This window comes from Morone saxatilis, unplaced genomic scaffold (genome assembly GCF_004916995.1).
Source record: "Morone saxatilis isolate NCDOM2014 unplaced genomic scaffold, NCSU_SB_2.0 Contig17, whole genome shotgun sequence".
NCBI lineage: Eukaryota > Metazoa > Chordata > Actinopteri > Moronidae > Morone > Morone saxatilis.
This window is the reverse complement of record NW_023339729.1, coordinates 17,857,917-17,881,193: the sequence shown is the minus strand read 5'-3', so window position 1 is coordinate 17,881,193 and position 23,277 is coordinate 17,857,917. Positions and strand designations below refer to the sequence as shown.

Genomic DNA, 23,277 nt, shown 5'->3' with positions numbered 1-23,277 from the left:
TCGTTTTTTGCGCAACTGGTGGCAACTTATTTTGAAAGAAAAGTACTGTCCGTCCTAACTCGAGCTGACTTGACGCGGGTTTTCAACAGGTGCCAAAAATGAATGTGCAGCAAAACTGTCAGTGAGCTGAGAGGAAAAGGCCAGAGTTAAATAAAATAAACTAAAACAAAACAACAGCAAGTTGTGTGTGGTAGTTTAACTGAATGCCTTCTTTCCTTACATTCATTTGATCAGAAAAAAAGGTTCCTCATCCATCTGACCTCTGACCCAGAATCAGCAGGTGGAATTTCACCCTGCAGTGACCTTCACCTTTGTCTAATGAAAATATGCTTCAATTTTTGTTGTCTTTAGTAGCCTAAAAACATGTTTATATGAGAAATATAATGAGATGAAGGAAAATATTTGTGTGTATCTGTATTTGTCAGGATTATACTTTGAAATGTTAAAAATGGTCAAGATTATTTAGGATGACTGTTAAAAGTGTCCCACAGCTTATCCCGTTTAAGATACACTACATAGAACTCCTTTTTTCATTTTAAGGTTTCTGGAAACTCAACTGACCATCAAGTACATGTTTGGATGATGGATGAGAAGGCTGTTAACCAGCAGAATTTAAGGAAAAACACTTGATTATGATCAGGATTAGATTCAATTACATTCAAACTACGTTTTAATAGTAATCACATTATACATATTGTGTCCTTTAAACGTCCCCGGCTTGGCCCCGTCTTGACTTCAGGAACATGGCGCACGTCTTGAACTTCGACCTCGGATATTTATTCAGCCTCCTTCATCTGTTTGACAAAATGCAAATCCATCACTCAAAATTCTCGCGATAAATGGCACCGATATATTAGGACGGATGGGGGGTCCTCGTCCACTTGGAGGGGCGTTGGGTTTCCTAGAGGACCTTGTTGAGGATTGGAACAGTCAGGGTTGTCAAATCTGCACAAGAAACATCCAACCATGTCGGACGCGGTGATGAGTTTTATGAAGGACTTTTTGGCAGGTGGTATTGCCGCTGCCATCTCCAAAACAGCTGTCGCTCCCATTGAGAGAGTCAAGTTGTTGCTGCAGGTAAAATAATTGAACCAGTTGTTGGTCCAAGCATGGCCGCATGTCCATTGCTTTGTGCGTAAAGTGTGCGTAAATGTTGGGTTCCTGATAAACCAAACATTAAGATGTGAAACTAGAAAAGTTTTAATAGGAAAAAGGTGAAAATGTGCACAGTGTGAGTTCATGTGGCCCGGCTCATAATGTCAGAGGGCACGTGAGAGCTCCTGCGTCAATGGGGAGATGATTTTACGCACTGGACTTTGCAATGCTGCTGCTGTGATGGCGATGATGACACGGAATCTTAAATTGTACGTTCAATAAAAGAGCCATAATACTAGTTTATGAGCGGTTGGTACGTCTATTAAGTTAATTATTACTCCAATACAACAGATGACCGCAGTAATATTTGGTGAAATTGAATTGCTAAATTTAACTTGAAGAATGTAATCTAATACACAGCTGATTCTCAAGTGACAGGAGTGTGCATGCTAGGCCTACAACTACACACAGTAGAGGCTGGTCGGAAAATATTAAACACTGAAGATATTAAACACAAGAAGTCATTCAAATTAGAATAAACAACAATATGTCCTGTTGTCAATAGAGAAAGAGGCATGGCTAAGTTCCTTTGCACAAACGAGAGAATTCTACGAGAGAATGAATCACATTTTGGGGTAGTTACGCGTCTTTTTCATGAGTTTTTATTGTCTTTACTTGCAGGTCCAGCATGCCAGCAAACAGATCACTGCAGAGATGCAGTACAAGGGAATCATTGATTGTGTGGTAAGAATCCCGAAGGAACAGGGTTTTATTTCCTTCTGGAGAGGCAACCTGGCCAACGTGATCCGTTACTTCCCCACCCAAGCCCTCAACTTCGCCTTCAAAGACAAGTACAAGAAGATCTTCCTCGGTGGTGTGGATCAAAAAACACAATTCTGGCGTTACTTCGCTGGTAATCTCGCATCCGGCGGTGCCGCTGGTGCGACTTCGCTCTGCTTCGTCTATCCTCTCGACTTCGCCAGAACAAGGCTCGCTGCCGACATCGGCAAGGGCACAGCTGAGAGAGAGTTCACCGGTCTTGGAAACTGCCTCACCAAGATCTTTAAAACCGATGGCCTTAAGGGTCTGTACCTCGGATTCAACGTGTCAGTGCAGGGTATTATCATCTACAGAGCGGCCTACTTCGGATGCTTCGACACAGCTAAAGGTGCGCACATCTGGTCGTTTGTCATGTATTTTTAACATTTAAGTTTGTGTGTATTTTCTCTCGTGACGAGCGCGTGACTTTTCTCCTCCCTCCAAACAGGTATGCTGCCAGACCCCAAGAACACGCACATCGTCGTCAGCTGGATGATCGCCCAGACTGTCACCGCCGCAGCTGGCATTATCTCATACCCCTTCGACACCGTCAGACGTCGTATGATGATGCAGTCTGGACGCAAAGGAGGTGAGCGTCACTCGTGGTTGTAGAACCACGTTCTTACAGTGATGTATTTTATTCGTTTGGCGCAATTACGCATTTTACGCATGCATTTATGGGCATTACGCATCACTATCCATGTCTCCATGTCTCTATTTCCACAGCTGACATCATGTACAAGGGCACAATCGACTGCTGGAGGAAGATCCTCAAGGACGAGGGATCAAAAGCTTTCTTCAAGGGTGCCTGGTCCAACGTGATCAGAGGCATGGGTGGCGCCTTTGTGTTGGTGCTGTACGACGAGATCAAGAAGTTCACATAAAAAAAAAAAACTTTCTAATCTCCCAGTCCCCAAGGAAACCCCTTCACTTTGTTTAAGTCTTAATTCTTGTGATAGAGTGATAACAGCTTGTGGTGAATAAATTACAATGTGGGCATGTACTCTTCTGCGACAGCCCCGGGACAGGTAGGTATACCTGACCTGGGTTCTCATGCCTCCTCAGAAATCTGTATATATCCCATCTGCGACGTGTCAAAAGGCACAAACAGTCTTTTAATGTGACAAAGTCAAGCCAGTGTTTGAGTGGAGACGTTGTGATGATGCGAAGGATACCAGTCACATGCTCTTCAGGTTAGACAGTTTGTAAAGCAGTTGCTGAGGCCCATGTGTTGTTATGTTGTGACCACTCTGACCTATTTGTGCCACCTCACACATTATTTTATTAAGAATAAAGATTTATTAGCGTAATAGTCTTTTTTTTTTAATGTATGTATGTTGTATGTCGTGGCAACCTGTCATCTGCAGTCAAACAGGCTCTTTTCACAGCAGACGTTTTGACTTTGGTTCTGTTACAAGTGTCCAAGTAAGTCATGAAAGTGAGACAATGAGCCAGCATGCACAATACCAGGACCCTGAAACTGAAGCAGCTAATTGGAATTCAGACATTACTGATTTTATTATATACACATCTGTTTACTTCGACATTTTAAAATGTCTTCTCTATTTAAGAACCTCATGCAATTAACACAGTGTTCTATTAAAATATCAACAATCTTTTAATTGGAAAAATGATATCCAGTAACTGCCCCCTGTGGTAGATTACAGCCACAAAGCTAAAATGCTATTACCAGGGTAATTTTTGGTTTTCTAAATTATCTTTTAAAAATGTGCAAAATATTCAAAGCCATGAGCACAATAAAAATATATGGAGTAGTTTCATATATTAACAATACAAAAAAGCTATTGTGTGTACCAATTGTTGCACGTGCTCAATGGGTATAAGTATGATTTTGGAGAGATCAGGCAAATACTTCCACCATAGTCCACCATTCTGGTTGTAAAATTGCTCACTACTAACTGGTGGAACAAGCAGCTTTATTTTATAGGGAGCAAAATATAGAAAACACCAAAATAATATTTTAAATAATTTTAATTGTTGCATAATAAACTGTACAAATGTAATTAAAGCGGACGGACAGAAAATTGCATTTTTAATGGAAACAGTCACTGAAATAATAATGTATTGTCTGTCATGTCAACATGGCTGTGGGTTTATAGGCCATATTTCCTACAAAAATACAGCTAGCTAACTGTTGTTTAGTGTTACTGCAGTATTCAGAAGCCACAACTGAACCATTCAAATGCATTACAATAGCACTGAGCTCAAAGCATCATTTGCTATATTTCGGCATCAAAGAGTAGAGAAAAATGACAATACAAAGCACTGAATAGTTGATTAAGTGAAGATCATTTAAGCTTAGTACCTTCCAAAATGAGCCTTTTGTAATGAATAGATACCAACAGATACCACTAAAGGGAACCAGCGATGAGCTTCTTTGTAGATATTTGAAAACCGCAGTGTTCTCAGCACCAGGCTGGTCGGGCAGCACTCAGTTTGTTTGATGTTATGGATGTCCTGCTAGAGTTGGTGGTGGTGGAAACTGCTCTGGAGCTGTTGTGGGCAGAACTGACAGGCCTGGGACCTGCTGGTGTGGACAACAGAGAGATATTTCATGATTACATATTTACCTTTACTTAATAAGAACAGAAACCGAACAGAGACGATATTTTACATTTTTAAACCAAATTTCCAATGAGAACATTTACATTTAATATTTGAACATTTCAACCATAACAAACACACACACACAGGCACAATGGTGTTCATCAGAGCTGGTAAAGAAGTTGGTTCTACTGTTGGCAAATGATTTAAAGTTTGACTCTTAAACCCAGCAAGGACATAAAGTTTACACAATTTGACAACAACTAGAAAAAATATTTAAAACTCTTCAATCAGTTAATCAATTGAAATAAACATAAAAAAAAGGTTTAGTATGACAGGAGGAACAACCATAAATGAATGGGTAATTCTTACCAGTATCAGTCATCCACAGCTGCTTTTTACTAACTGAAAGTCTTCTTCTGTTAAATTAATCTCTGCAGCCATCAGCCGGTCAGACATGTGTGATAAAACTGCAGCCTTCAATTTGAGAGGAGCACCACAGCGCAGTGCCGCATGCAGATCCTCTTTGTTTACCTTGATTGAATCATCACATGCAAACAACAGCAGGCTGAACTACACACACTTCTGCAGGGGGGGCAACCTGCTCTTGTGGAATCAGTGAGGGTTGGGTGCGCTGGTGCTTTCACGCTGTGCAGCTATCTCACAAGTTGTACTAAGTTACATACCTGAGGGCGTCTTGCTAGAAGAGCTCTCTTTCTTTGTGCTGGACATAGAGATGGGGTATGAAGGAGCTCCCAGGTATCCAACTTGTCGCTGGTAGTCTGCCAGTTGTTGCGAACGCTTTAGGCCAGGTGTAGGCTTGACGGACTCCAGCCTCTTCAGGAAAGCCTGAAAGGAACACACTGACATTTGTGCTAATTATCCTTTTACACAAACACAACATTTTCAGGATATCAGTCATGTACACCTTGGAAAAATGTTGGCATATACATGAGGTTATTGTCCAAAGCTTTCCTCGGGAAGCTATCCATCATTTTGAATATAAAAGTGCTTCAAAATCTATGCTCTTAAAGCCATCAGTGCCTCTGAGAGTGTGTTATGCCACAATTCAGCCATAAAACATAACAATGCAGCAAGGCTCACTAGCAGGAATTTTATGTGAACGATGAAGGTTTTTCTCCCATTTGAGTCATTGAGCCATTTCCTGTACTTCACTGTCTTTGACCCACGACATGCGAACCACAATTTTAACATTTAACAAGTGTTTATAACATTTATATAATAAACAAGTGCTTGGCTCAGAAACAAAGCACACATAGTCCTCGTTCTACAAATCCCAATTGGATTATGAAAATAGAAAAATATCTGGTACATCACAGCAAACCCAACCAAACAGCATGAGGCCAAACATTGTAGGCAAGTGGTTGAATGTCATACATGCAGTCACACTCCCACATGCATGCTGTGCAGAAATCCCTCAGTAAGCACAAACTCTACGTGAAGAAACGCAACAAGCAAAAAGCTCAACAACCAAGAGACTGTTCTACTCAAGTTCACAAATCCTCCAGAGGTTATAAAAAGTCGGACAAACTAACTATAGCCTTTTTGAAATCTCTTCCAACTAAATCAAGCCCTCTATATTCAAAATTAAGATATATTGTGTAAGTGACCAGTCTTAAAATACACAGAAGTCGCTTTACTTGTGCAGGACAAACGGGGTGTCTTACATGTGTGATGTGTGGGGTTCACTGATCACACGGCAGATTCAATTACTTCACTCTAAGAATAGAGAAGGCGCAGAAAAGCTCTCCTGACAACGCAGAGAGAGGGACTCAGGAGACAGAACAGTCCGTCTGAAAATGACTTGAACACATTCCCTGATAAAAACAACAATCAGGATTCATGTAAGATCTCTAATCAGCAATCATGAGAAACATACTGATACAAATAGAAGTGAACAAATGAACTCAGGTTTTCTGTCAACCCCCGTCAGAAGAGACAGTAACACTCCGCTGGCTGCCAATTATAATTCCCTGAATGGTTTTTAAACACTGCTGCTTGTCTCGCCCTGTGTTTCAATCAATCATAAGTGGTAAAGCAGAGTTAATACACGGGGTGAGAGGCTAAAGCTGCAGACAAACTAATGTCACTGTGCTGCTGCAAGCCTGCCACCTGCTGCCATCTGTCCAAGTCCACCCGTGTCTCCTTTCAGGGGGGGCACTTTTAGTCTCACACCAACTAACTAGTTCCTATCAAACTAGTATCCTTAAATAAATGTATACTTCAGCAGGCATATAGCTATTAAAAAGTATAATAACTGCAGACAAAAGACGAAAATATGTTAATCAGTTACATTATTGTGACAATTATGACCGATTGCTCCAACTACTTAACTTGCAGATTCTCCCAGAACAGTCTACAATAGCTGATTAAAAGAACATCTTCAGATTTAATGAGCTGCAGTTTGTAACATTGTGTGAATCAAGAGCACTGAGTTATAGCTAATGAAGCACACACTTAAAGCACACAATTAGACTGACATGAATACATATATCTTTACTAAAGTTTAATGTCTTCATCAAAATGAGGATCCATGCACACAGGAGGCGAACCTCACCAGGTTCTCTCTCTCGATGCGTTGCTGTTCCCGCTGCCTGTTGAGTGCGCTGTGAGAGGGGCGAACGAATGGCGAGTTACTGGCCATGTGGGTTTTCTTCCCCACTGTACTTCCTGGTCTGGGCGCTGGAGAGAGGCGTGAAAGCTCGCGAAGAAGGCGCTGGTTCTCGCGATCGATGCATCGGACCTCGTCATTAGTGAACGAGTAGTTCTTCCTGTTTCTTCCTCCAGGACAGAACACCAGTTTACCTCCAAGCTGACTCTCTGAACGGAGAGAACCTGATTGATGAAGAGGACACTTGTTACATTATCTTGAATCAGCCTTTTAAAAGAGAGTTTTACTGTGTTTTATGCAATGTTTGAATGCTTCTTTTACTTTATAGAGTACAACTAAAACATGGGAAAAGGAAATATACAAAAACAGTCCTGTAATGTGATGTTTACATTTTGCATGGACATTCCTGAAATCTTCATTTTGTATGTTTCATTTATTGTTTATTCAAAATCAGCATAAATTGTTCAAATGTTTATGGTGTAACGAAAGATGGTTTGTTGATGTTTACAAACATAGTGTGTCATGACAAACAACTAGTGTAGAGCCTTATGTGAACGAGAATTCAACTATAACTTGACAATCTCTGTGTGCACAATAGTGTTCAGTTACATTACCATTAGTTAGAGTAACAGGCAGGTTTACTGCTCTCTCTGAAGAGAAACAGCAGTTTAGTTTGTTTGTTAAGGGACACACTTTTTAGTAAAGTGTGTGTAATTTCTTATCAGTTCTTGAAGATGGATGAATGTTTTAGGGTGAGAGATTTATTTTGTGGCAGTTTTTATTTGTTGGGTTTGCGACAGAAGACTTCTTCTTATATGTAAGAAGTTATGATTTTCGTGTCTTACAAATGTTTGACTTTGGTGTCTTATAAGTCTTTGGGGACTGGGCACAACACAGCAAATAACATAAATAGGTTTATTTATTCTGACTTACAAATATCTGTAAAATGCAAAATAAAAGGTTTACTTACACTCATCTACATCCGGATCAGAGTCCTCATCTTGATGTGTGTTGCTAAGGCCACTGGAGGGCACACTCTCCTCCTGATGCTGTTGCTCTTTGAGGCTTCCCTCTTCAGCCTCTGTGCGGTTCAGGCTCATCGACTGGAGAGGGCTGGAGTCAGAAGAGGAGAGAGGGCTCACATCTGTCACTGTATCGTCTGACTCTTCTGCGCGGCTGGCGGACACTCGGATCCTTGTCATTCCCGGGGATAAAGAAGACCTGTTGGACCTGGGAAGGACGGGAGAGTCTGAACTGCCTCTCCTGTTGCTGCTGCTGCTACAGGAGCTCTCTGAGTCTGCGTCTATGCTGGCCTCAGTCGAAGTAGGGGATGGACTTCGGGTGCACCGATTTCTTATCCGTTTTTTTGGAGATTGTTTACTTCTCCCTTTTGAGTGTTTAGCACTGGACTGTAATGATTCTTCTTCAGACTCGGTTGGACTCTGGCTGTGCAGATCCTTATGACTCGTCTCCCTGGCCTCAGCCAGCAAAGCCATAAATCTTCCATTGGGCCTTTTAGAGTACAACTTAGAGTCTTCCTCACTATCACTGCTATTATTGATGACTTTATGTGACGTGCAGGCAACGGATGATACCCTGCTCCTCTCATCTTCCTTTGATGGACAGCTGTTGTCTTTCTTTTCTGCCCTGCTGCTGCTGACGTGCTCGACTGGCTTCAGGTGTTTTCCCGTCCCATCACTCCTGAGGGAACACCCGCCTTTTGTGTTTTCAGTCTGTTTTGCATGCAGCCTCTCATGTGCCGGTGGGGTCTGTTTGTCAACCTTCAAGCCTTTCTCCAACTTTTTTCCTCCATCCCTGCTGTCACCACAGTCACTGTCAAAGAACGAATGATCCACTTCACCTTCTAGATCACTGGGATTGAACATGGCAGTCTTCCCCCAACACACCGGACCTGTAACATAGTGTAAAACTGAGACTTTAGATAATCTAAAAAGTGCAGATTTTCAGGTTTTAAGTCATTCACTACAAATTACATATACTTGAAGCTGCAGGTAACAATTCTTCAAACCATGCTGCTGTGTTTTACAAACTGAATGCATTCTTTTAATCACTCCACTGCAACAATTGGGTTTCAGTCACTTCCACACATGAAAAAAAATCAGTTAACAAACTCTTTAAACTTGCTTAAATTGTGTTATGCATCCAGAGATTAAAGGCTTCATTAATGTTTGTGACATTAGACTCTACTAGCTGCACTTACAACCTGCATTATCGCACAAAACAGCGTTGTACGAGAATGTATTCACACTTAATGCAGATTACACAGCTAAAGCAGGTGATTTACAACCCATAAAGACACACGTGGAAATGGAAAATCGATGTAAGAAAGATAAAAACTGTAAGATGCATTTAAAAATGTTATGTTAAGTATATTGTACGTGAATTGTAGTTAAGGAGCTGAAACGTACACATTGGCTAGCTATTAAGGCATGTTTAATTCAATAGGTATTCAATAAAAAGATATCTAACGTTACATGTAACGAATGTAGCAATACAATTTAGCACGCCATTTGGACAAACCTGCCAAGACAACAGCACTGTTGCAACAGACACTTTAATATAATACATTAACGTTAGCTAAGCTACCTTAAAGCTTTGTTTTAAACGCACACGTTGGGTTTGGCAGCTAACTAAAGCTAACTTTGGCCTTATGACAGCGGTTTGTTACCTGGCGAAGGGTCGCACGATGAGCCGTGTTTCACGTTACAGCTGCATGTAACTTACTTGTTGAGAGAGGACATGTATTCCGTGAAGAAGACGGATAAATGAAACGTAAACCCGCATTAACAAACTAAATCTACGTTAGCGGGCTACAGCTGACTGCTGCGGTGGTGGTGCCTCGTAACTATGCAACGTCACTTCCTGGCAACGGTTGCTCTGGTTGTGGTCTCTTGCGTCAAGCTTTCACTAAATCAGATTAGTGTAGTTAAAACAAAAAATATGTGCGTAAACAAAAATAATAATGATAAAAGATTGTATCAAAAGTAAAAGTGACCAATGTGATTACAATATTTGCCAACTGAGTCATAATAGCACATTAGAGCCCGTATTGAAAATCCATGAATTAAAAACAAGTCATTTAAACTGCAAGAATACACAAAAGAGTTTGAGTTGTAAAGTGTTAAAATTTCACCATTTTCATCTTTTTAAATTTGCTAACGTGGAGAAATAAGTGACACGAGGCATATCTGTGTCCTATGCAAACTGATCCACTTACAAGAATTTATGTACATAATATATATTGTGTTCCATTAAAACCATCTTATTTCAGATATATCAGACTAACAAAGAACAAGAAGAGTAGACATATAAGAATATTATGAGTGAGTTTGGTGAGTCTGCTGAACAATTATAGTGTTTCTTTGTTTTTGTTGTAATTTTCTATTAAATACATTTTGTTTAAAATTCTTATTAATTAATTAATTAATTAATTAATCTTTAAGATTCTTGTGTGGCAGTCATCAAAATATTTATCCAGTCTGGCTACTGACAATGCATTTGTTTACCTTCTGTTTCAAATTTACTGAGAGACAAAACACAACATTACACTGCAGCGATTCATCTTTTTCAGCTAAAGGTTTAAACTACTTAAACATACCAAGAATCAGAACTGGTAGAGGAATAGACAGAAGGTCATATAGTTTTTCCTTGGGGATCTATTGTGCCAAAGTAACTGCTTCCCCTGGTGCATACCCATTAACTAGAGAGGGGATTATCTGATGGCGCGTCCCCTGACATTGCAATTTGTCACGGGTTTTCTCTTAATAACATTGTTAGAGCTAGAAGTGACACACACTAATGAAATGCCAATGTCCTGGGACAATAGAACTTGGGTGAATCTATCATATGAACCTGTGTCTGGTCATAGAATTTACATGCCAATGCAGGATGGGTAGAGATGGGGATTGAATGGGGGTGTTTCTGTCACACTCCCATACTTACACAATCATCCCATGGACAAGAGTGTCACAAAGGGTGACAATAAGTTTCTGCAGTCGGAGTGCTAAAGATTTTTTTTTAGAAACTCATTTTATTATGCTTGCTGTGGAGAAGAGAAAAAAACGTCTATTTGACTCTGACAACTGACTGGTTGTAAAAACTCAATTACAGGGAGTTATTGTTTTATAATAATGGGCTGTGTCAGAGGGATCAGTACAGATCAGGCCGCATTCAGGAGCAGCTACGAGCAGTTCTCAGAGTGGGACCAGGGGGCGCCTAGGGGTTCCTTTGGTACCATAACAAATTTAAGATATATATAGTCTTCTGTCTGTCTGTCATATATACAAACGAAACAAACACAAATTGAGGACACAGTAAAATATAATGTACAGTTTAATTATTAGTAAGTCCAGTATAAAAGGTCCAGCAGTTAACGAGATTCCAGACTTTGTTTTACATCACTCATGATGGATAAATTTGGTAACATTCAGCAATGATTAAACTCTGTTGACCTTGATGCATTGTATTTCTCAATGAAATTAGTGTATTTAATATACATATTTCACCAGCCTTTGTCATTTTAAATGGCAAGTACAGAAAGTACAGTATATGATATGATCAATGTCTCTTTTAAATACATAATTACATCCATCTCTATGTGTGCCTTTGTGGCTACGACCACTTATGTGGGACTTGACAAAACCGATTTTAAAATCATTACAGAAATTACTCAAACTTGCATTGTTGGACACATTTATATAAAAACGACCAAGTTTTGCAGATGATTTACCGATACCACATGATGTCCGTCTGAAAGGCTGTGAGAGCTCAGATAGTCTTTGGCCTCTGAGGCAGACACAGATTATAATACGCAGTTTGATCCCAAAAATCTGGCGATTTCCAGCCACACCAGCCCTGAGAAAGAGAACATACACAGCACATTCAACACTGTACCGTGCACGAAAATGTATACTTTACAGAGAGAAATGCAGCCAGTGGAGATGTTTATGACAGTTACCTTGTCTGTGATAAGCTGTAAGTCCTCTGCTCCAGTGTAATGTGGATCTAGGATGAGATAGCGGATCTGCCCGGTGGTCTCACTCCATGCCACTCCAAGAATAGTGTGAGCTAAAACTCCCCCTCCTGTAACACAGGTAAAAGTAAGATGCCTTGTGAACAAACCTTTCAAAGCATCAGAAAACAACTTCCATTAAGAATGTCCCTGCATTTTACAAAACTTATGTGTACGTGTATGGTTGTGTAGTTTGATCTACAGCAATGTATCATATTCTACAAGCTCATCATTTGTTTGTATGATGCTGTTGTGTAAGGACCATATATAAAAAAAGTTAACTTTTCATGAGTTCAGAAAAACAGCCCTGTTTTCAGCTCTGTGACTATGCATTTTCCATTGACCCATTGGTTTACATTTACAATACTTTTAATTGTTTTAATATCAATTACATATTGCTATTGAGTTGCTATTACTATTGTTTTAGGTAAAGGTTCTGTAGTATTATATGAAAATATATGCACAAATATTATGGTTTTAAAGTTTGTGTAAGCTGTTTAAGTTGAACTAAGAGGCCCAAAAATCGTGTAACATATCTCAGAAATAGTTCTGAAATAATTCAGACATCCAGCTTACCGATCATAATAGGAGTTCCTTCAGTAAGGAAGTGGTTGGCCAGTTCTCTGCCTTTGGAGGCCAACTCAGAACCTTGACTGAAGAGTAAAAACATTTATCATCAGATAATGTATAATGGAAAACAATGTGATCTACCTCATCACACAAGATATTATCCATATGCTTGTAATCACAAAACACACCTCACAAACATGATCTTGGAAGTGACTTCAAGCAGCTGGTTCAGAACAGCCTGAACTTCGATGGATCCGATCCACTGACGTGATCCGACAAACGATCCCTGTTTGTCTCCAACATCCACCAAAGCCTGAAAGGGAGAGGGCCCATTAAAAAGCAGCCAATTGGAAAATTCTATTATATTGTGATGTGATTGCGGCGTATCATATCTACAGGACCACTACTGTACCTGTTGGATCTCCTTGTGGGTGGGCACAGACCGCTCTGTGTAGCCTTGCTGCTGGAACCAGGAGCAGATGGTCTGGAGGGAGCGATAAGCACAGCCCCAGCCATTGTCATCCATGTGGTCCTGCATGTAGTGGTGATAGCTGTAGATCCCCTGGACCAAGTAGACCTTGAGAACACACACGCACAAGAAAAGACAAATCAGGGTTACTACTCCTTGCAGGGTATGTCTCAGCATCCATCTTCAAAAAAGGACAGAGTGTGACAGACTTTAATTTGGTGATTAGCCGTACCTTTCCATTGTCCAGGGTGGGATGTGTGAGGACCAGATGAGGATTTCGGAGGTAACCGTCTTTGTGGGGCTCATTGGGAAAGTGGTAAGCATTGGCTCTTCTAAAATAGGGCCAGTCATCTGGTAGCTCAAACTGTTGATGCAATTCCTGCTTAGACGGAAATATTGTGTAAAATAAAATGAAAAGATATGCAAGAAAAGAACATAAATCAGGTCTCAAGCAAACATAAGACTATGCTTTTAACTGGTGTTTTATCCTAGTGTTCATCTCTATGCAATATGTTGTATGAGCGTTTAAGATTATAACAATTTTATTGTCAGGGGAACTGCTTGTTTGGTTACCTTGCGCTGTGTCTCTAGTTGGCTGTCAGGCACTCCTGCTGGGTAAACCACAGTCACTAGTCCTTTTGGCTCTGGAAGGAGGAAGTGAAGCGGTTCAGGAACCAGCAGCATGGTCCCCTTCATGTGCTGCAGGGTCACTTTCTCCATTTCACACAGCTGATGAGTTAGTGCCTCCAACAGGTGCTCAAAAGCACTGCAACATCAGAACAAAATTCTTTCACAGTGAGACAGTGTGTGAGCACAAATGGCAGTAGCTGCTGGTGAGTCAGGTCAGAAATATAAACTCAAATGCTTTTAAAGTGAGACATACTCTTTGATTGTGTCGCTGCAGGTGGTACGGACGACACAGTCCATGGGAAGAGTTGTAGACAGGAAGTGGGATTTCTGGGCTGTTCTGCTGAGGATCGGGGCTGAAAGAGGGCCCGTCTTTGTCACCTCCATCATCAGGCGAAGGTTAATGACACTCTGAAAGACAAGTGTGACTTTACATTCAAGCTCAAATACACACAGACACCAATGAGACACGGGTGAATATCCTTAGGTTTGGAGAAAACAATTAAATACATGACTGGCAGAAAAGTGTGAAAAGAAACTTTCTGACAGTGAATAGTTTAAACAGTAAATCTTCTGTGTAGGCTACAATGGACATCAGGTCAGGCACTGCACACTTTCATGATTCCCTGATTGTAGTTCACACAAAGGCTGCTATCTCTGCTCATTGTATGAACTTAAAAAAGGATAATAGTGCCAGTGTCATTATCACCCAACAGTGACTCAAACACAATGGCTTTCTATCACGTGCAGCAGCCCCAGTGGCCTAATGGATAAGGCACTGGCCTCCTAAGCCAGGGATTGTGGGTTCGAGTCCCATCTGGGGTGATTAGCAGAGTATTGTGGCAAAAATCAGCTGGGCTGACAACCCAGAGGTTGAGGAATGCAAGCCACTCTCTGCTATGATAGTATTTTTATTAAACAGGCTTATATCTTTAGATTGGAGAGACAAAACAAAACATGTGAAAGCATGACCTTGGGCTCTGAGGAGAAGGGCATTTTTCACTTTTTCACATAACAAGCAATTAATTGATTAATTCAGAAAATAATTAAAAGAATTACTAAGAATGAAAATGTTGCAGCCCTACTTGCAATACAAAATACTGTGAAGATGCTGTGGCAGATACCTAGTGGTTCACATGGTGAGAAAAAAACAGTGTTCTGAATATAGTATTTCAGATGTGTACATACCGCTACCGGACTTTTTTTGCTTTTCTTTTTTGCAGATCTCTTGCCAGCGCTTTCTTGTTCATCTGTCCTAAAATACATGAAAGCCTTAATTACAATTCAGACAAACAAAGAAAAGCCGATTCCCTGTATAAAAGAAACCATTTTAAAAAGGGGAACTTACTGTATCCATTGATGTATCTCTTCACACAGAGTGTTTGGAGTTATTTCTTCAGGTGTTGCACGAACACCTCTGTTTGGCCAAATAATAACAGGACTGTCACACACTGTTAGAACACAGGATTCAGATTTCACCTGAGAGCGAAGTGTCTCAAATGTCCTCGAGATTACTTTGTGCATGAGCAGTGCTGAAAGAAGACAGACAGACAGACAATATTATTAGTTTACCATCACTACTCTGTTATGACATTATATTTTATATACTGGGGGTATTGTATTATTTTCTTCCATATGCATTTCTCATGTATTTTATCTATTTGCCAATTTTAAAACACTAATGCGCAACATTCATTAATCTTTATCTAATACTGTAAATTCAATTAGAATCTTGCTATCTGCATTTTTCTTTGGTTTACTGTCTTCTCTACCTATTTCCTCAGTGGCCCAGATCCGCTTACACTGCTATTGCCAAAAATGTTTATATTTAATTACACCAGGAAGCAGGGCCATAGCTGTCAATGAGGAGCCCAAAGTCATGTCCTTGTTTTTGTGAGTAATTTGCACTCTACACTTACAGATACATTTTCATATAGGGAGTTTTTAAGTCTGATTCTGATATTTTTTAAGAGTTACATTTCGTAGAGTTTAACATTTAAGGCCAAATATGTGAATAATAGAATTAGATTTTATACTTCTCCACAAATATTAGGCCTGTATTCCAAGCATTGTGGGGAAGACTAAAAGTATAGCAGTTAAATTCATATATATGAAGTAAGGGGAAAGAAAATTGAACAATCTTTTGGACTCTTGACTCCAGCATTTGTGAAATCCTGTTTATGATCCTGCAGGTAGTGTTAGGAAAAGTACTTATTGGGTTGTGGAGGCTTCAGTATTAGATACATGATGCAGTATCAGAGGACACAGAAGCAAAGAAAGTAAATCAGGTGATTAAAATAGGCACCTAACTCATGCAAGCACTAATAAACGGATGCAGGGACCCCACTCAACCTTAATGTGTGCAACTTGGGGAACCACCAAGTTAAAATTTGGAGTAAAACGTCAGTGAACGTACCATCTGTGCTGTCCAGCCTACATTTGAGCTCCAGCGGCCCTCTGACACGAAGGATGGTCCCTGTGTCGGAGGACTGGGAGTCAGCAACAACCTGAGACAACACAAGAGAAGTTAGTAGGAGCTGACAGAGTTTATAACGTTAACATGAGACACATCATGTGGTGGACTGCTAGCAAAGAACCGAGGAGCCAGGAGTCAGCTGTCAGTACGCTAAACTAGCAGCCAACAGCGGGCTGAGTGTCAAATAAAGCTGAACAGAAAGGGACATGAACGCTGATTTATCTGTAAACTTACCATTGTGGAGTCCAGTAATGTAAAATCACTAAGCTATCAGCTGCTCTCTAGACACTGGAGGCCGACATGTCTGTTGTAGGAAATATTCAACGTGTCTCTGGCTGCTGCACTCTATTGGACCACACTGGCCCCGCCCACTTATGTTGCATTCAATGTAACTCGTAATTGGAACATTTCATTTGGAACAACCTTTTTGTCTTCTTTTTTTGTGTGTGTAAAATTAGATTACCGTAACCATGTGAACACAGTTACAAGTACAACCAAAGCTTTCTTAGCAGAGTTGCATTGGTTCCTATTCCTATTCTGAGTTTATGTAACTAAAATGTGTCCCATTGTAGTTTTCAGCGTAATTAAACTAAGAAACATTGTTTTTGAACATTCATCTACAAACTGTCCATCTATGGATTTACAACACAAATAGGGACAATTTACATATATATGTACATAGATAATTATAAAAAAGAGTTATAAGACACTGTGTCTCAATATTAACAGATCTGTAGTATGCACAGACATGTAATGGGCATCACACATTATATGAGCAAATAACAGAGAGAGAAATCTTCTTTGGTCTTCTCTTCTTCTTCTTTCGTGAAAGTTTAATACTGTAATGTGATTTTTAAGAGATCGACAGAAATATATAAACAATGGCTGAATGTTAAGCACTTTATAGTGGGAAAAAAGCAATAATTCATAATAAAAAAAAAACTACTAAAGATGCTACCGCTTCAAAAATTGTCCAGTCAATCATACTGCTCACTGCTAATGAGCGTACTATAAAATCTCCTTTAGTGGTTCTGGTTGTACATTATCAAGTGTGTCTTTGTGGCTGGTTCTGCTTTACTAGGATTAAGTGATGCATACTATATCTAATTATTCCAGCATCAGTGCCCATATCACCCGTCTTATGCAACGCTTGAAAACACAGTGTTATATTTTTCATATGTTGTTTTGTTTGGATTTTATAGTTGTTGTTTTTTTCACAAGGATAGAGAATGCAAAGGAGAGTGCAAAGAATCAAATTGAATACATGGCAAAACAGTGAACTATATTTCTCTGTGCATTGCCTGATTGCCTGAGGCTATTACATGTCAGCCATGCGTGCTAGGCCAGGCAGGCTGAGTGGACACATAGCTAAAGATACTGTATGTCATTGTTATGCATATATTGTTGCTTGTAGCAAATATTGCTACCAAATCTCTTTCAACATAACAACAAAAAAATAAAATTCTTATTAAAAACTGCATTTGTGGACAAATCAGATACCAGTACATAATTAACTATATTTTGTAAACAAAGGATGTTTTTTACAGCATATGAATTATGGGTAAACTACATGAATATTTGTACTCTTTAATATGTTTAAACTTATAAACAATTCTTCTTTATGATTGCAAAGTCAAATAAAGTACATGCCCGGAAGCAGGGTTGACAATGAGGCCAAATTTAGGTCAGTCATATTTTGTTCTAACATTGCTTCTGGATAAAATCATCAAGGGTTTGTTAAGATTACTGGGAAAAGGAGCTGAAACAGTCCCTCTCAACAATAACATTCAAAATCAATTGTCTCAGTGTAGCAGACACCCTTGACGGACACAATGTACATGTCCGGCTTGTAAGCATACTTACAGATGAAATGGTGGCGCTGTATACTGCCTTCACTTGAATAACCAGTGGACCAGTTAACTCTACTAGAGTAAATGTAACATTACCAAATAAGATTTACTCTAAGTATCTCTTAGAGGTCTTTATGTGCTTGAATGTTGCAATCTGCCTGAAAACTGTTTCTTCTTGTTAAACCGAGTGCAGCTATGTATATTCATTGTAATTGTCTGACGTCATAGCTGTTAAGTTCCTGTGGATTTAGTGTGCTGGGCTTGATTTGTGATGAGATTAGCTATCTCTCTGTGTATCATAAACAGAGTGTTAGGGTCTCTGGAAGAGTGTGTGCAGGGACTGCATACATGACCGGCACTATGGAAACACGCACATTACAAATGCACATTTATCATATGGACATAAGAAAAGTTAATACTTTTGGTTGTGTAATATGTAACAATGGGAAAGTGGTTATATACATACAGGTCTATAGCTATTTACAATTTGATAGTTACTGACAGTCAGTAAAGACATCTTGAACTGATTTGTTTGTTTATTTGTTTGTTTTTGCCAAGATGATACAGAATAATATGTTAATGGTGACTATAGGCTATTTAATATGTTTAGGTTTAGGATCACAATTTTAGGCAGGTGCCCATATGTTCATTTTGAAATATATCCATTAGACTTGCTGAATCCTCAGATTCACTACAGATAAACTTTAAAATATATTTCTTGCACAAAAGAAGAAATGTGATTTCTGTCCCCCATCACTTACACTGGAGTGCGACAGGAAGGGGAACTTTTAATTTCCAGTATTTTAACTTGCTTGTGTACAACTAGAATAATCTAGTTCATGCAAATCAAATTATTTGTCTATATATGCACTATCAATGGAAACCTTGTCTATTTGATGTTCTTTACGTTGTTGTATCATTGGAAGGATTATTACTCTAGTTGCCATTTTGGAGACAGTGCTATGTACCTTTTCAATAGTGCAAGTAGTAGTCAGAGTAAAACATATATGAGACAGGACAAGGAAAGATAGAGAAACAAAGAAACAAAGAAAAAATACAGATAAAATTAAGTAATTACAGTTAGGTATATAGCCTACATGAGGCACTGGACTAAAATTAGATAGATACATTTAGATTTGCCTATTATTGCCTATGCATGTGTGTGCATGTGCATTTTTTGTAATTAAACACACACACAAACAGACAGGAACTCAAATACATACATAAATTCCAACATGAAAACAAATAATAATGGGGATTTATAAGGATAATAACATATGTAAACATAAAAAAATGACAGTAAATCTTAATCTTAATAAGAAACAAAATAAAACTATGAGGGGCAAAAATAAAAAAAAAATAAACAAAACAAAAGGGGGCATAAATCAAAATAGCTAAAAAGATTTTAAAAAAATCCTCACAAATCTTCAGAGGTATTTTACTTGAATACACTTATGAGACAAGAACAATAATTTGTCATTCAATTAAATCATTTAAAAAAAAACATACAAAAGAGGGATTGCTATTTTTCCATTTAAAACAGTGAATATAATATTTACTGATATAATGATGATATTAATCCTGTCAGAGATGGGTTTAATTTAAATTGTCCACATAAAAGAAAATATAAGAAATGTCAAAAGTTGGAATTTCATTAACCTTAAGTGATAACCAATGTCTGACCAAAATCTTTTGGACATGAGAAAAACATCCTTACACACATACATTTATGGGGGGAAGACAGAGAGCACAAACATTGTTTTTATTTATTATTATTATTATTATTATTATTATTATTATTAAATAGATCATCTTTTCCACAATCAGCAGGGAACTTGCAGGGTAATTAACACTGAAATGTAACATACACATATTTTGCTTCTGGATATCAAATGACCTTAGCTTTTCACAACACAACAATCTCTGAGGCATGAGTGGGGGCTTCGGTGGTGATCCTCAGTCATTACCCATTGCTAATGTGTTCACCCCAGGACAACATCTCAGAAACAAACAGAAGATAGAACGAGAGAAGATTTTGCCCAAATGGGTATTTATTGTATGTTACTGTTAGAAGTACTGTATTAAGTACAGTTTGAAGGGTAATTTTACTCATACTTTTTCCACATAATATTATGTTATGCCTACTCAACTATATATTTCAAAGGGGAATATTGTTCTTTTTATTCCACTACATTTATTGCACAGCTTTAGTTACTAGTTACGCTGAAGATTCAGATTTGTACACACATTATAATCACTGTGTAAAATATGCCCTCTTACATATTAAACTTCCCCATAGACAATACATAGCCAATAGTAGATTAATCTCAAGAGCTACTTTCACAGTAATGCATTAGTAACAATAATAAAATAATATAATATATAATAATACAACACTGAGAGGTGCATAATGTGTATTTTTACTTATGCAAGATTTTGAATGTAGGATATTTAGTCACAGAGTATTTTTAGATTGTACAGTAGCATTTACCTAAATAAAAGATCTATACTTCTTCCACAGCTGTCTGATTCTACATAACAGAGAAGCTGTCTGACTGTCTTGCTTCTTTAAGACACTTCATATTTTGTTTTCTGCTTTATTCAGGACCTCTTCTAGTTACCCTATAGCCCTGAATGAAAGCTGCCTCCTCCTTCCCCACATCTCGACATTCAAACTTTAAGCACAGCTAACGAAAAACGGCCTATATAACAGCAACAAGTGAAGGACGAGTTGCATAATCAACTTTGGCTCAATTATGTGAGCAGTAGGTGGATAAAGATGTTGTGTCCTCCTCTTTCTGTAGATGCAGATCCTCAGTTTTGTCCTTCACCTGCATAGGAGGGTCAGAGAGATATGATTCAACCATTTTCTGCTAATACTCAGTCCAGCCTCCACTGTGGGTCAGTGCTTCTAATTTTGTAGGACAGATCCTTCAGATTCCATTGACTCTCCTCTTCACCTCTGAGAAAATACAATAGTCTTGTAGCCAAGAATGCTGCTACAAGAGTTTTTCTGTCCTTACTGTCTGTCCTTAAACTTAATTAACTGTCTCACAAATCAGAAGGTTCATGTTGTAGATAATCATGACAAAGAGGTTTGTTCTTGCCAGCGCGGTTGGTGCCATTTCCTCTGGGTCCTGGTGAGAGGCGGCAACAACAGCTGTCACCTCTGTGGTGGCAGATGGGTCAGTAAGACCTGAGGATAGCCTGCTAGATTTGCTTCAAGACGTCACTGCGGTTAATTTGCATTAGCCTTGTGGATGGAAAAACACTGAAAGAGGAAATCTTGTGTATTTCTGTCACATAGAATGAGAAAGATTGACTCTGAGTGATGTTGTCATGCAGTGACATCAGTATTTCACTGTAAAATTTAAATAAGCATGCATTAGGAAAAAATAGCAAAAACAAAGACATTAACTCGCCTAATTTATTTGCTCTTCATCATCTCAAACTTTTAGGCAAATGTGCTTGTAAAAAAAGAAGTTGTCTTTCATTTGGCTAACGTTAAGCTCAGTGAGTTGGCCTTTAAAAGAAGGATTGTTTGACAGGACCCTTACATCTGAAGACATGCAGTAAGTTAGCCCTCTCTTCTACTGACGACGAGATCAAAACAGGTTGTGTTACCGTAAGATCATAAAGCAAGAGCTCAATGAACTTCCCCTAAATCCCTCCTCTAAAGTGTACTGCAAATTAAGGAGATTGTGCTCAGGACAGTACACACATGATTTCTACCAAATATTTTATATTTAAGAAGTCCAACAACCTAAACCAGGAGTCAGCAAATACCTTGTAGGCTTTTAAGATAGAAAAATGATTTAAACTTTGCACCATTTCTGATTGACTGCCACCGCCATTTGTCATTGCCCATTTAAGGGGAATTTATTTCATTAAATTAAAATGAATTTGTTTTTTGATTTATGTGCTATTTAACAGACATAATTTCAGCACCTTGCACTGTTCAAACACCCTAGTGCACAACAGTTTTGTCTCCTCTCTTCATGTAGAGATATTAAATATATTATTAGACATATACATTTGTGATTTACATTGGTTTTGTATTTACACTATTTTATACAATAGATGTATGAGGAACTATGTTGAAAAAAACAACTTTAAACATTCGTCACAGGGCAACTTTCTTATTTAGTCTTTAATGACCACAGCCTCATTATTTAACATAATACACCACAAAAGTGTAACAGATAAAATAACCTGCACATTTTAAAATGGCCACTTTTTCAGCGTATAAACAAAAGCACAGTTTAATGAACGGCATTAATTTTGGCCACCCTGCAGCCCAATGAAAGGATTCCCCCTTTAATCTCTGACCTATAAACTTTTTGTTGTCATGTAGTAGCAACATCCTTGGCCTTGTTCTTGAAAGACAGCCAATGTAAGCAGCTCGCTCGTCCAGAGAGAAATTAGAAAATTCCCAATTGACAAAGCTGTTCATTATTTAAGCTCTGAAATGGATTTATTATGTTAGACAATGAAAATGCTCTTTTCAGACCAAACAAGGCCAACAAGCTGTGCTGTAGCCTCATCATGGCCGATAAAATCTATTTTAGACATGAGTTTTATAAATGATTATCCACCATGTTTAATCATCACTGAACCATTTCTGCAAGAACAAACAAATGTGATTCACTTAAACTCACACTATGTTTTTATGACATATAAGAACATATAAAAAGACTTACAGAAACATGCTAGTGTGGAAAATGTTCTAATATTGGAGTGAATGCTATTTTAGCTTTTATTTAGCTTTATTTATAGGGATAAAGCACATTAATCAATGCTTCTGTAAATGTGCCAGTGTTAGCTGGCCAGCATTTTTAAACTTTTGGTGGTATGTTCTAAATTTGGTGAAGTGACTCATTAACAAACAGCATAAGATGCCAAAGATACAACAACAGCATCAAAATGGTCCTTACGATGGTGCACACACTATGGCAGGACAACAGAAAGCAGCAGAACACTGGTGCAATCACAATATCAACCAACCAGTAAGTATATTCTAGCAATGCAAAGCAATATCAAGCAAAGGATGAGAAATATAACCACATTTTCACAACCTAATCTGAACGAAATGCTAACAGTTGATAAAATACCAATAAATATGCCTATGAAGTACATAACCAA

General features: G+C 38.7%; 3 protein-coding genes and 1 non-coding gene across 7 annotated transcripts; 2 read left to right on the top strand and 2 right to left on the bottom strand.

The window, feature by feature from the left end:
• The first annotated feature begins 864 nt into the window (after window positions 1–864).
• On the top strand, window positions 865–3,224 carry slc25a4 (solute carrier family 25 member 4). Its single transcript, XM_035659896.1, has 4 exons — window positions 865–1,077; window positions 1,777–2,263; window positions 2,363–2,503; window positions 2,641–3,224. The coding sequence occupies exons 1-4, from the start codon at window positions 967–969 to the stop codon at window positions 2,796–2,798; spliced, it is 897 nt and encodes a 298-aa protein (XP_035515789.1). The 5' UTR covers window positions 865–966; the 3' UTR covers window positions 2,799–3,224.
• cfap97 (cilia and flagella associated protein 97) lies at window positions 2,766–10,001 on the bottom strand. Of its 4 annotated transcripts, none has more exons than XR_004796659.1 (5): window positions 9,801–9,993; window positions 8,082–9,023; window positions 7,058–7,335; window positions 4,852–5,328; window positions 2,766–4,459 (listed from the first exon to the last, which is right to left on the bottom strand). XR_004796659.1 is itself a non-coding variant. In XM_035659884.1 (5 exons), the coding sequence occupies exons 2-5, from the start codon at window positions 8,995–8,997 to the stop codon at window positions 4,341–4,343; spliced, it is 1,479 nt and encodes a 492-aa protein (XP_035515777.1). In that variant the 5' UTR covers window positions 8,998–9,023; window positions 9,857–10,001; the 3' UTR covers window positions 2,766–4,340. The 4 variants fall into 4 exon arrangements, 3 of the variants coding, with proteins under 3 accessions (XP_035515777.1, XP_035515778.1, XP_035515776.1); XM_035659884.1 differs by having other exon boundaries at window positions 2,766–4,462; window positions 5,166–5,328; window positions 9,857–10,001; XM_035659885.1 differs by having other exon boundaries at window positions 5,166–5,328.
• Window positions 10,002–11,446: 1,445 nt separating this feature from the next.
• On the bottom strand, window positions 11,447–16,627 carry ufsp2 (ufm1-specific peptidase 2). Its single transcript, XM_035659886.1, has 12 exons — window positions 16,520–16,627; window positions 16,226–16,316; window positions 15,158–15,341; window positions 14,998–15,064; window positions 14,066–14,220; window positions 13,756–13,948; window positions 13,415–13,561; window positions 13,126–13,290; window positions 12,902–13,026; window positions 12,720–12,796; window positions 12,090–12,214; window positions 11,447–11,986 (listed from the first exon to the last, which is right to left on the bottom strand). The coding sequence occupies exons 1-12, from the start codon at window positions 16,520–16,522 to the stop codon at window positions 11,900–11,902; spliced, it is 1,419 nt and encodes a 472-aa protein (XP_035515779.1). The 5' UTR covers window positions 16,523–16,627; the 3' UTR covers window positions 11,447–11,899.
• On the top strand, window positions 14,562–14,634 carry trnar-ccu. The gene has a single exon. It is a non-coding gene; the product is annotated as a tRNA-Arg (tRNA).
• Window positions 16,628–23,277: the final 6,650 nt, after the last annotated feature.

Excerpts from the sequence above, each read along its gene's own strand:
- slc25a4 (XM_035659896.1), top strand. The coding sequence starts at position 967 with ATGTCGGACGCGGTGATGAGTTTTATGAAGGACTTTTTGGCAGGTGGT. Across the intron at positions 1,078-1,776 it reads GAGTCAAGTTGTTGCTGCAG|GTCCAGCATGCCAGCAAACA; the intron begins GTAAAATAATTG and ends CTTTACTTGCAG. Across the intron at positions 2,504-2,640 it reads GCAGTCTGGACGCAAAGGAG|CTGACATCATGTACAAGGGC; the intron begins GTGAGCGTCACT and ends CTATTTCCACAG.
- cfap97 (XM_035659884.1), bottom strand. The coding sequence starts at position 8,997 with ATGTTCAATCCCAGTGATCTAGAAGGTGAAGTGGATCATTCGTTCTTT. Across the intron at positions 7,336-8,081 it reads TGATCCGGATGTAGATGAGT|GTTCTCTCCGTTCAGAGAGT; the intron begins GTAAGTAAACCT and ends TTCATCAATCAG. Across the intron at positions 4,463-5,165 it reads TTCTAGCAAGACGCCCTCAG|CAGGTCCCAGGCCTGTCAGT; the intron begins GTATGTAACTTA and ends TGTCCACACCAG.
- ufsp2 (XM_035659886.1), bottom strand. Across the intron at positions 12,797-12,901 it reads TCCAAGATCATGTTTGTGAG|TCAAGGTTCTGAGTTGGCCT; the intron begins GTGTGTTTTGTG and ends TTTACTCTTCAG. Across the intron at positions 11,987-12,089 it reads TACAGCTTATCACAGACAAG|GGCTGGTGTGGCTGGAAATC; the intron begins GTAACTGTCATA and ends TCTCTTTCTCAG.